Raw genomic sequence first — 13,606 nt, forward strand, 5'->3', positions numbered from 1 at the left:
AAGGACTGTAAACAGCAGCTAAATATAATTACAGACAACTAGCTACAGAACTTTATAGTGTAACATTACATCTCCCTGTTTTCTATTTATTTTACAATGCAATGAAGTTCTGTAGTGTTATGATACTCAATGCAATTTTACTGATTGTATGTGCAAGTCGTGTATCTCAGGGTCAGAGGGGACATAGATACACTGCTATGTTATACGTTATGATCATTATGATCATTGTTGGGGGGGCGCCAGAGAGTAATCTCGCCTAGGGCACCAAAATGGCTAGAGCCGGCCCTGGGTTCATCTCTTCTCCTTACCCCTGTAAACTGCAAAAATGGGCACACAAGAAATACAGAAATTTGAAATTAATCAATAAACAGTCTTTTAGTGAGTCAGAATTCAGTCATACACTGTAAACCCAGTTTCAAACTGTTTGTCATTCCTGTTTCAGGGAAAAGATGGAGACACTCCCAGAGATCCTTTTGAAGACTTTGGAGGATTTGGGAGATGATGATTTTAAAAAATTCAAGTGGTACCTGTGGCACAGAGGAGTCCTAGAAAAACTCCCATCAATCCCAAAAAGTCGACTGGAGAAAGCAAACAGGTTATACACAGTGGATCTACTGGTCCAGACCTACTGTATAAACACTGTGAAAGTCACCAAAACAGTCCTGGAGAAGATTAATCAGAATGATCTACTGAGAAATTTCACAGGGCCCATCTCAGAACCCAAACGTAAGTTTGATCAAAAATGTGAAGTTATAAGGACATTGTAGAGTGGTCAATCAAAACCTGGTGGATGAGGACAGTTTCATCATCCAAAGAGCTTCTTTGGTCTTGTCAGCAGAGTGGGGAGTTTCTGTAGTCTGAGTCTTAAATGTTACATGTGGTTGGCTGAAACATAAGGCCAACAGTGAAGTGTCAGTGCTGCAGTTCCTCTCCTGGCAGGTTGTTGAAGCATCTTGGAGAACTTGCCACAGTTCTTCTGTGGACTGAGACTGTGTCAGTGTCTTCTGTCGCTTCATGTCATCAGAGGCAAGGCAAGGCAATTTTATTTGTATAGCCCATTTTCACAAACAGTTTGTCTCAAAGGGCTTTACATGGCATTGCAACAACATCCTCTGCCCTTAGACCCTCACATCGACTGAGGAAAAACTCCATAGAAAACCCTTTTAACAGGGAAAACCAGGAGAAAGCTCAGGGTGAGCAACAGAGGAGGGATCCCTCACCCAGGACGGAACGGAATGGAAACGTGCAATAGATGTTGTTACAGACAAGAAAACAGTTTATAGTTCATGTGGGAAACATGGAAATGAAAACAGAGGTGTTTCCATGATTCATGTTTTCTATGCAATAACTAAAATAATAACTTCTCACTGACGTCATTGGTCCTTTATTCTTACAGAGATTCTCACTGGCTGCCAACATAAATTCAAATCCAAACTGAAGGCAAAGTTCCAGTGTGTGTTTGAGGGCATCGCTAAAGCAGGACACCAAACCCTTCTGAACCAGATCTACACAGAGCTCTACATCACAGAGGGAGGGGCTGGAGCGGTCAATGATGAACATGAGGTCAGACAGATTGAAACAGCGTCCAGGAAACCACACAGACCAGAAACAACCATCAGACAAGAAGACATCTTTAAAGCCCCACGTGGAAGAGACCGACCAATCAGAAGAGTGATGACAAAGGGAGTGGCTGGCATTGGGAAAACAGTCTTAACACAGAAGTTCACCCTGGACTGGGCTGAAGACAAAACCAACCAGGACATACAGTTCACATTTCCCTTCACCTTCAGACAGCTGAATGTGCTGAAAGAGAAAAAGAAAAAGTTCAGCTTGGTGGAACTTGTTCATCACTTCTTCTCTGAAACCAAAGAAGCAGGAATCTGCAGGTTTGATCAGTTCCAGGTGGTCTTCATCTTTGACGGTCTGGACGAGTGTCGACTTCCTCTGGACTTCCACAACACTGAGATCCTAACTGATGTGACAGAGTCCACCTCAGTGGATGTGCTGCTGACCAACCTCATCAGGGGGGACCTGCTTCCCTCTGCTCGCCTCTGGATAACCACACGACCTGCAGCAGCCTATCAGATCCCTCCTGAGTGTGTTGACATGGTGACAGAGGTCAGAGGGTTCACTGACCCACAGAAGGAGGAGTACTTCAGGAAGAGGTTCAGAGATGAGCAGCAGGCCAGAGAGATCATCTCCCACATCAAGAGATCACGAAGCCTCCACATCATGTGTCACATCCCAGTCTTCTGCTGGATCACTGCTACAGTTCTGGAGGAGCTGTTGAAGACCAGAGAGGGAGGAGAGCTGCCCAAGACCCTGACTGAGATGTACATCCACTTCCTGGTGGTTCATCTGAAACTGAAGAAGGTCAAGTATGATAGAGGAGCTGAGACAGATTCACACTGGAGTCCAGAGAGCAGGAAGATGATTGAGACTCTGGGAAAACTGGCTTTTGAGCAGCTGCAGAAAGGAAACCTGATCTTCTATGAATCAGACCTGACAGATTGTGGCATCGATATCACAGCAGCCTCAGTGTACTCAGGAGTGTTCACACAGATCTTTAAAGAGGAGAGAGGCCTGTACCAGGACAAGGTGTTCTGCTTCGTCCATCTGAGTGTTCAGGAGTTTCTGGCTGCTCTTCATGTCCATCTGACCTTCATCAACTCTGGACTCAACCTGATGTCACAACAACAAACAACCTCCAAGAAGACTGAAACAACAGGAGTCAAATCTGCAGAGACAAACTTCTACCGGAGCGCTGTGGACGAGGCCTTACAGAGTCCAAATGGACACCTGGACTTGTTCCTCCGCTTCCTCCTGGGTCTTTCACAGGGGACCAATCAGAATCTCCTACGAGGTCTGATGACACAGACAGGAAGTGACTCACGGTCCAATCAGGAAACAGTCCAGTACATCAAGAAGAAGGTTGAAGAGACTCCCTCTGCAGAGAAAAGCATCAACCTGTTCCACTGTCTGAATGAACTGAATGATCGTTCTCTAGTGGAGGAGATCCAACGGTCCCTGAACAGAGGAAGTCTCTCCACAGATTATCTGTCTCCTGCTCAGTGGTCGGCTCTGGTCTTCATCTTACTGTCATCAGAAGAAGATCTGGACGAGTTTGACCTGAAGAAATACTCTGCTTCAGAGAAGGCTCTTCTGAGGCTGCTGCCAGTGGTCAAAGCCTCCAACAAAGTTCTGTAAGTGTAGAGATAGTTGGATATATTCATCATTATATAAAAACCCTTCTGTCTTTCAACGGGACAGATATTTAATTCATTTCTTCTTTAATTCCCAATGATCATCTCTTCAGATTGAGCGGCTGTAACCTCTCAGAGAGAAGCTGTGAAGCTCTGTCCTCAGTCCTCAGCTCCCAGTCCTCTAGTCTGACACACCTGGACCTGAGTAGCAACAACCTGCAGGACTCAGGAGTGAAGCTGCTGTCTGGTGGACTGAAGAGTCCACACTGTAGACTGGAGACTCTCAGGTGAGGATCCATCCAGCTGTTTATCTGATGCCACTTGAACACAGCAGCAGGTGTTGACAGAGGGTTCCTGTGTGTTGCTGTGTGTGTTCAGTCTGTCAGGATATCTGGTCACAGAGGAAGGCTGTGCTTCATTGGACATGTTCATGTTTTTAGTGAACGTTGAACTGAATGAATCTGTTTATAAATGATGAACCTGAGCAGCGTTCACTGTCACCAGAGTGAACACTGCTCAGGTTTTATGACAGTTTTACCTGGTTCTTCACTTTCAGCAGAATATGACTCATTGTTTAAGTGGTAAAATATTTTCTCAGTCTCAACATTTTTAGGTAATTAATTCATATAGTTTGTTAGTGGCAGTGATTAGAGGCTGGTGATGGAGGTAGAAGGAGGTTCTACTTAAAAACAACAGCTGATTATTTATTTAAAGGGCCCATATTATGCAAAATCCACTTTCTACTGGTTTTGTAGGTCCTATGTGTTCCTGTGGCCTTTCTATGACGCCTGGAGGTGAAAAAAGTCTGTTCACTCCCTACATTGATTGCTACACTTTTTTGAGATAGTGTCTCCAAACGTGGGAACTGGAAGTGCTGTGCAGCTTGACGTCACAAAGCAACGAACTCACATGATTCCACGTCCCGGTACTTCCTTATCCTCTTCCTTATCCTGTCCGTCATTTCACATAAAGCGGTGCGGGAGGAGCGGTCGGTACCGCGGTCGCCAGATGATCATTTTGAATCATTGACTGAAAAAACAGCCGTCCGTCATTACAAATGAAATCGCGGACCGGAGAATATTGGAATGGTACCATCACAGTCACAGTTTATAGTCAAATCTATCTATAAATCTATTTATACAAACTAGAACATGTTGAGTAAGAAACACTGTAAACTCTCAGGTTTGTGTTGAAATTGTTGTTGTGTATTTATGATTCTAACCTGTTATTTCCTTCATATTGAGTATGTGAGTGTTTTTCCTTGAAATCCTCTTCAGATTGAGCGGCTGTAACCTCTCAGAGAGAAGCTGTGAAGCTCTGTCCTCAGTCCTCAGCTCCCAGTCCTCTAGTCTGAGACACCTGGACCTGAGTAGCAACAACCTGCAGGACTCAGGAGTGAAGCTGCTGTCTGCTGGACTGAAGAGTCCACACTGTAGACTGGAGACTCTCAGGTGAGGATCCATCCAACTGTTTATCTGATGCCACTTGAACACAGCAGCAGGTGTTGACAGAGGGTTCCTGTGTGTTGCTGTGTGTGTTCAGTCTGTCAGGATGTCTGGTCACAGAAGAAGGCTGTGCTTCATTGGACATGTTCATGTTTTTAGTGAACGTTGAACTGAATGAATCGGTTTATAAATGATGAACCTGAGCAGCGTTCACTGTCACCAGAGTGAACACTGCTCAGGTTTTATGACAGTTTTACCTGGTTTTTCCACTTTCAGCAGAATATGACTCATTGTTTAAGTGGTAAAATATTTTCTCAGTCTCATCATTTTTAGTTCATTAATTCATATAGTTTGTTAGTGGCAGTGATTAGAGCCTGGTGATGGAGGTAGAAGGAGGTTCTACTTAAAAACAACAGCTGATTATTTATTTAAAGGGCCCATATTATGCAAAATCCACTTTCTACTGGTTTTGTAGGTCCTATGTGTTCCCGTGGCCTTTCTATGACGCCTGGAGGTGAAAAAAGTCTGTTCACTCCCTAAATTGATTTCTACACTTTTTTGAGATAGTGTCTCTAAACGGGGGAATTGGAAGTGCTGTGCAGCTTGACGTCACAAAGCACCGAACTCACGTGATTCCACATCCCGGTACTTCCTTATCCTCTTCCTTATCCTGTCCATCATTTCACATAAAGCGGTGCGGGAGGAGCGGTCAGTACCGCGGTCGCCAGATGATTATTTTGAATCATTGACTGTAAAAACAGCCGTCCGTCATTACAAATGAAATCGCGGACCGGAGAATATTGGAATGGTACCATCACAGTCACAGTTTATAGTCAAATCTATCTATAAATCTATTTATACAAACAAGAACATGTTGAGTAAGAAACACTGTAAACTCTGTGTTGAAATTGTTGTTGTGTATTTATGATTCTAACCTGTTATTTCCTTCATATTGAGTATGTGAGTGTTTTTCCTTGAAATCCTCTTCAGATTGAGCAGCTGTAACCTCTCAGAGAGAAGCTGTGAAGCTCTGTCCTCAGTCCTCAGCTCCCAGTCCTCTAGTCTGAGACACCTGGACCTTAGTAACAACAACCTGCAGGACTCAGGAGTGAAGCTGCTGTCTGGTGGACTGGAGAGTCCACACTGTAGACTGGAGACTCTCAGGTGAGGATCCATCCAGCTGTTTATCTGATGCCACTTGAACACAGCAGCAGGTGTTGACAGAGGGTTCCTGTGTGTTGTTGTGTGTGTTCAGTCTGTCAGGATGTCTGGTCACAGAGGAAGGCTGTGCTTCTCTGGCCTCAGCTCTGAGCTCCAACCCCTCCCATCTGAGAGAGCTGGACCTGAGCTACAACCATCCAGGAGCCTCAGGAGTGAAGCTGCTGTCTGCTGGACTGGAGGATCCAGACTGGAGACTGGACTCTCTCAGGTATGGAGAGGCTACTGCAGCCACACACACTGTCTGATAGAGGAGGAGGAGCTGGAACATTTTCTATGGCCCCGTTCACACCTGGTCACACCTGGTATTAACATCTGTCTCAGGTTATCCATGCATAGGGATGGGAATCGAAAACCGGTTCTTGTTGAGAATCGGTTCCCAGTGTTTCAATTCCTTGGAATCGTTTGCCAATTTTGCAAACGGTTCCCTTATCAATTCCAGTCCTTTTATTTTTTTCTTGCCGCGGTCGCTCTGTGAATTAATGCTGGTGAGTCCAACACGGCGGTCGGGTTTAATTACAGGCTGTGTGCCTGTTTATCACTATAAACACGGTAGATGAGGTGAGTGACTGAGCTGTGGCTGGTGGTGGGTGGTCAGCGGCGTGGAGCGGTATGAGGGGCCGTCAGGGACATAATTCAGAATTACCACTCACACACACATGTTAAACAAAACACATTCACACACAATAGTAAAAACTTCACACACTTACAAGTGAAATGCTTCCACACACACAACTGAAACGCTTTCACACACACAACTGAAATGTTGTGCTCTCATACACACAACTGAAATGCTTCCACACACACAACTGAAACGCTTTCACACACACAACTGAAACGCTTTCACACACACAACTGAAATGTTGTGCTCTCACACACACAACTGAAATGCTTTTATACACACAACTGAAATGTTGTGCTCTCATACACACAACTGAAATGCTTCCACACACACACAACTGAAACGCTTTCACACACACAACTGAAATGTTGTGTTCTCACACACACAACTGAAATGCTTTTATACACACAACTGAAATGTTGTGCTCTCATACATACAACTGAAATGCTTCCACACACACAACTGAAACGCTTTCACACACACAACTGAAATGTTGTGCTCTCATACACACAACTGAAATGCTTCCACACACACAACTGAAACGCTTTCACACACACAACTGAAATGTTGTGCTCTCATACACACAACTGAAATGCTTCCACACACACAACTGAAACGCTTTCACACACACAACTGAAATGTTGTGCTGTCACACACACAACTGAAATGTTGTGCTCTCATACACACAACTGAAATGCTTCCACACACACAACTGAAATGTTGTGTTCTCACACACACAACTGAAATGCTTTTATACACACAACTGAAATGTTGTGCTCTCATACACACAACTGAAATGCTTCCACACACACAACTGAAACACTTTCACACACACAACTGAAATGTTGTGCTCTCATACACACAACTGAAATGCTTCCACACACACAACTGAAACGCTTTCACACACACAACTGAAATGCTCTCAAGATTTCAGTGTAACAGGAAGGCGTTTCAGTGTAACAGGAAGGCGTTTCACTGTAACAGGAAGGCAGCTAAAAAGAGGAAGTGTGGGCTATTTTTCTTCTTTGGAGCATTCTGAGGAGGCACATGCGGCCTACATGTAGCCTACCACGTTTACATGATGTTTTTTAATTCGGAATTAATTATTCTGAATGAAATAGTTCGGAATTAAAATATTCTCCTTCGAGTTTACATGGAAATAATAATTCCGAATTGGGGTTTACATGGAAAACACATTAAATCGCCTTTATTTAATTCTGCTTAACGTCTGGGGGTCGGGAAGCGTTCTGATTGGACAGGGGGTACACGTGTTTATTTTACGTCTACCGGAAGAAAACAAACTCCATTCTCAGTGTGTGAAGTGAACAGCTGCAGCCGCGAGCCGCTCTGCTGCTCCTAAACTTAACAACAACTTAGAAGCAGAAAGTTTCTCCACTGCCAGGATCGCCTTCCCCGGTGTGTGAGCCTGGCCGCTGCCGCCACTGCTACGGCGGGGAAGGCGAAGCTCACTGATAGCCTTCCCCGCCTGGCCGCCCCCAGCGGCGGCGGCGGCCAGGCTCACACACCCTCACTGCCAGGATCGCCTGCCCCGGGTGCTCCGGCGGGGATCCTGGCAGTGAGCTTCGCCTTCCCCGCCGGAGCAGCAGCAGCGGCGGCAGCCGGGCACCGGGGTCTGTGAAGCGGGTTCATGAAGCCTGGTTGTCCCGACATGACTCACTCACTGCGGCTGTAACGTTGTGTTGTAGCCGCCGCCACTGCTGCTGCTCCGGCGGGGAAGGCGAAGCTCACTGCCAGGATCCCCGCCGGAGCACGGCGGCGGCCAGGCTCACACACCGGGGAAGGCGATCCTGGCAGTTAAGAGGAGAAACTTTCTGCTTCTAAGTTGTTGTTAAGTTTAGGAGCAGCGGAGCGGCTCACGGCTGCAGCTCTCTGAGCTCGGTTCACTTCACACACTGAGAATGGAGTTTGTTTTCTTCCGGTAGACGTAAACGGGGTGCGATTTGCCTCTGTTTTCGATACCCCCCCCTCTGGTCATTTATTATTATCCCCGGTGGGGAAACGTGTTGTCCCCCCCTCTGGTCAGACAGAGCCTACTTTAGATCAAGTCTATTTGAACCGTGAGCCTTCTCATCCCCCCTACAGTAGCGCACAGCGTCTCCCAGACCGTAACCCAGGCTACTGTCAATTCTGGAAAAAAAAAAAAGGCGAGAGATGCCGGTTGCACTGGGTCGGGTCTGTCTCCAGGTTTGAGCAAATAAAAGCCGGTCTCAAGCCGGGTCGGTTCTCTATATATGCTTAATGTTTGGGTGCAACAAAGTCACTGTTAACAAAATCAATCTGTCCCTTCAAAATAAAGTTAGTGACGTGTCTGTTTGGAGCAGCTGCTGACAGATGCGCAGCGGACAGTGACAGTTTCCTCATCACTAAACCTGGGCCACCATCCGATCCTTCCTCGGGACAAAATCTCTTGGACATATAGGCTATTGTTCTGTGTTTTTCCTCTCTTTAACCGTCTCATTTCAGTTTTTGTCGGTTGGCAATCATCTGGTGCACCCGCTGTTTCTCTCCGCGCTCGCTCACTCACTCACTCACTCACTCACTCACTCACTCACTCACTCACTCACTCTCGATGCGCATATAAATGTTATAAAACAAAATAAAAAGGAAAAAAAACACAGATGCGCAAATTGAAATGACCTATAGGCTACTGTAGTCTATTCAATGACCAGCTGATCAACATGCTTGTTACGTCTCTATGAACACAACTACAGGCTTTCTTTTATTTAGGTCTATTTATTTTTGCCGTGGTCCGACCGCATCGGGTCCAGGGTCAACACGGTCGGACCTGGTCGGGTCTCTGCTCATTTGCTCAAACTCGGAGCCAGACCCGGTCCACTAGGAGACCAGAGTCTGTTTGAGAACGGTAGTTGTCAGGTGCGGAGGTACGGGGGGGGGGGGTGACTATAGTATAGTATAACCCCACCCACTGCAAACTATCCCCCCCTCTGTTTTTTTCACAAATCGCACCCTGGATGTAAATACATAAACACGTGTACCCTCTGTCCAATCAGAACGCTTCCCGACCCCCAGACGTTAAGCAGAATTAAATAAAGGCGATTTAATGTGTTTTCCATGTAAACCCCAATTCAGAATTAAAGCCGCAAGCGGCTATGACGGGCCCTCGCTCCACGCCACTCGGCGTCGCGCTCCCACGCCCCCCGGTCCCCGCCACCCCCGGGGCGCTCTTCGAAACCCCACACACCACCGGACGTGGGCAGCTAGTTAAGGGTCGTTCCCTCATCAAACACGTGAAGTTTCGAGCAAATCGGGCAATGTATGATGGAGTTATGGCAAGTTTATGGTTCGTCCACCAGGGGGCAGTAACGGGATGTGTGCCGTTGCGTTCAGGGTCGTTACCTCATCACACATGAGAAGTTTCGAGCAAATCGGACAATGTCGATGTAAAATATGGCATTTCCTGTGTCCACAAGGGGGCGACTTGAGCGAGCTTGCGTATGATCAAATGGAGGTGTAGAGGGCGGGTGTCTGATCACGTACATAAATTCTGAAGCAGTTCGGACGAAGTACGTGGGAGATAGAGCAGCTCGTGTATGCATGGCGAGGCCTCAGAAATGGCGGCAGCCACAGTGGCCACGCCCTTTGACCGACCGACCTGCAGAGCACAAGCTGCAATCAGGGCGGTCTGAGGATGATGTGTAGCGAATATGAAGCCGATCGGGCGAAACCCCTAGGAGGAGTTTGTTTTCGATGGACCGCAATTCCTGTCGCCGCCACACGGGGGCCATTAGCCGTAGCCTCAAAGCGTTCGTAATGTAGCTTCACCGACTTGTTTTGCATGTATGAGAAGTGGAACGAAGTTGCTGGGGTGAACTATGTAGGATTAATTCATGTTAGCATAATTAATGTCGACTTCCTGTTACCACCAGGGGGCGCTATGAGTAAGGTCGGAAGTTAATACGTCAGATTGTTCAGGAAGTCATCATCATGTCTAGCAAGTTTGAAGCGGCTACGATCAAGTATGTCGGCGTGAGAGCCGTTGAAGTGAAATGGCCCCGAACACGAAAGTCGCCAAAATGTGTGGCATCATAGCAGCCACGCCCTTTGACCTATAGACACGCAGAGCACAAGATAAGATCAGCATGGCTTCTACATGGTCCATAGCCAATTTGAAGTCAATCGGATGAAATCTCTAGGAGGAGTTCGTTCAAATAGGAAAAAACTACAAATCAAGATGGCGGACTTCCGGTTGGGTTTAGGGCGTGGCTCCAAGAGGATTTCTTGTGTGTCTCCCCATGTTCTATAACCCCACCAAATTTCATGCATGTAGGTGAAACACAGAAGTGGGGCTCGCCGTTTCCAACTTTCTAGGGGGCGCTATTTAGCCATTTTGGCACGTCCATTTTTAACGACTTTATCAGACAAAACTTTTTGCGTATCTCATGTGCGTGCCAAAAATCGTCCGTTTTTGAGCATGTTCAGGAGTCCGTATTTTTCGTTGATTATTTTGGATTTCGAATTTCAATAGGGTCCTCCCTGTGACGTTGTCACTGGCTTATTTCCATGTAAACTCGAAGGAGAATATTTTAATTCTGAACTATTTCATTCAGAATAATTAATTCTGAATTAAAAAACATCATGTAAACGTGGTAGGCTACATGTAGGCCGCATGTGCCTCCTCAGAATGCTCCAAAGAAGAAAAATAGCCCACACTTCCTCTTTTTAGCTGCCTTCCTGTTACAGTGAAACGCCTTCCTGTTACACTGAAATCTTGAGAGCATTTCAGTTGTGTGTGTGAAAGCGTTTCAGTTGTGTGTGTGAGAGCACAACATTTCAGTTGTGTGTATGAGAGCACAACATTTCAGTTGTGTGTGTGAAAGCGTTTCAGTTGTGTGTGTGAGAGCACAACATTTCAGTTGTGTGTATGAGAGCACAACATTTCAGTTGTGTGTATGAGAGCACAACATTTCAGTTGTGTGTGTGGAAGCATTTCAGTTGTGTGTATGAGAGCACAACATTTCAGTTGTGTGTGTGGAAGCATTTCAGTTGTGTGTATGAGAGCACAACATTTCAGTTGTGTGTATGAGAGCACAACATTTCAGTTGTGTGTATGAAAGCACAACATTTCAGTTGTGTGTGTGAAAGCGTTTCAGTTGTGTGTGTGGAAGCATTTCAGTTGTGTGTATGAGAGCACAACATTTCAGTTGTGTGTATAAAAGCATTTCAGTTGTGTGTGTGAGAACACAACATTTCAGTTGTGTGTGTGAAAGCGTTTCAGTTGTGTGTGTGGAAGCATTTCAGTTGTGTGTATGAGAGCACAACATTTCAGTTGTGTGTGTGAAAGCTTTTCAGTTGTGTGTGTGGAAGCATTTCAGTTGTGTGTGTGAGAGCACAACATTTCAGTTGTGTGTGTGAAAGCGTTTCAGTTGTGTGTGTGAAAGCGTTTCAGTTGTGTGTGTGGAAGCATTTCAGTTGTGTGTATGAGAGCACAACATTTCAGTTGTGTGTGTGAAAGTGTCTCAGTTGTGTTTATGAAAGCATTTCACTTGTAAGTGTGTGAAGTTTTTACTATTGTGTGTGAATGTGTTTTGTTTTACATGTGTGTGTGAGTGGTAATTCTGAATTATGTCCCTGACGGCCCCTCATAGAGCGGTGCGGGTCTCTGACTGCAGCTCCGCCTGACTGCCAGTGAGTGCTTTGGGACGGGGCTCACGGTAACACCCGCTGCTCGTTGAAAACAGCAGTGATCGCCTCATGCTTTCACGTCTGAGTCTCCAAACCAGACATGTCTGTAAAAACATCTGAAAAGTTGGCAAGTTGCTCAAAACAGCGATATCGCTGCCGCAGGGACCTGCCGTGTAGAGAAAAAAATGGTTCAGTCATATTGATTTTGACTTAATTTTGACAAGCCATGCTTCCAAATGTTGAAATTTAGGTCGACAAATGACTTTTTGGTCGATAATGCTTGGTCGACTATTTGGGGGCAGCCCTGGTACAAACGTGAACAAAGTTTGTTGTCCTTTATTTTCCGAATGAGAATTGATAAAGAATCGAATCGTTAAGCAGAATCGAAAATGGAATTGGAATCGTAAAAATCTTATCAATTCCCATCCCTATCCATGCATTGATGACATCAGATCCCATCACTCAGACCATATCCAGAGGTGGTGTAGGCCACAGTGAAGCTCCGCCCACTCCACTGACCAGGGGTGGAAAGAGTACCAAAAAAATCTACTAGTAAAAGTACTTTTACCTTGATGAAATTTTACTCAAGTAAAAGTAAAAGTACTGGTGTCAAAATCTACTCAAGTAAAAGTAAAAAGTAGCTCATTTAAAATTTACTCAGACTAAAAGTTACTTAGTTCCTTTTTTTTTTCACTGCAGTTGTCCAGAGCCACTACTGCCCCAAGGTTGTCACGATCATGATACTAAAACTTTCAACTCAATATCGTTATTAAGAAAAATATTCAATACTCAATACCAAGTTCAAGTTCAAGTTCAAGTTTAACTTTATTATCCTCAAAGAGGAAATTCATATGGTCATTGCACGGCCAATGTCAGATAGATAAAAAGAAGTAGTTAAAATAAATACAAACATACAAACATTTAAAAAAAACAAAGACAGAAAAACAACAGAGGTGCATACAGGCATACAGGTCAGTTCACATTATCTGCTATTGAGCATTCTAATTGCTGTTGGCACGAAGGAATTGCTGTATCTCACAGTCCTAATTTTTTGCTGGAGGATTCTGCCCCCTGGCCTACCACTCCTTTGAAACCTTAGATGGAGAGGGTGCGTGTGATCATTCATGATCTGTTCAGCCTTTTTTAAGATCAGCTCCCTGTACAGTTGGGTTGCCGATGCCTGATCGATCCCAATGATCCTACTGGCTGTCTTGATCATACGCTGCAATTTAGCTTGATCCCGAACACGCATATTACCAAAAGTACAGAGGAGGCCAAAGGTAAGAACGCTCTGCAGGACAGTTTTATAGAACATTTGGAGGATACGTCGGTCTATCCTGAAATAGTTCGACCTTCTAAGGAAGAACAGCCTCTGCTGTAGCTTCCTGGACTTACTTGTTGCTAGATCGCTGAATTTAAGTTGGTCATCTATTTCAACTCCTAGATATTTATAG

At 45.3% G+C, this 13,606-nt stretch overlaps 2 protein-coding genes across 2 annotated transcripts in view; both read left to right on the forward strand.

Annotated features, from left to right (window-relative positions):
* The window catches only part of LOC146975198 (NLR family CARD domain-containing protein 3-like), a 124,944-nt gene that overhangs the window by 66,511 nt on the left and 44,827 nt on the right, over positions 1–13,606 (forward strand). The window lies entirely within an intron of this gene.
* LOC146975200 (uncharacterized) lies at positions 450–6,114 on the forward strand. Its single transcript, XM_085794570.1, is given in 6 exon segments — positions 450–726; positions 2,143–2,192; positions 2,194–3,006; positions 4,488–4,654; positions 5,639–5,812; positions 5,904–6,114. Coding segments are annotated over 6 exon segments (1,692 nt in total).

The sequence above is a fragment of the Trachurus japonicus genome, chromosome 13 (genome assembly GCF_045865225.1).
Source record: "Trachurus japonicus isolate A0001 chromosome 13, Traja_1.0".
Taxonomy (NCBI): domain Eukaryota; kingdom Metazoa; phylum Chordata; class Actinopteri; order Carangiformes; family Carangidae; genus Trachurus; species Trachurus japonicus.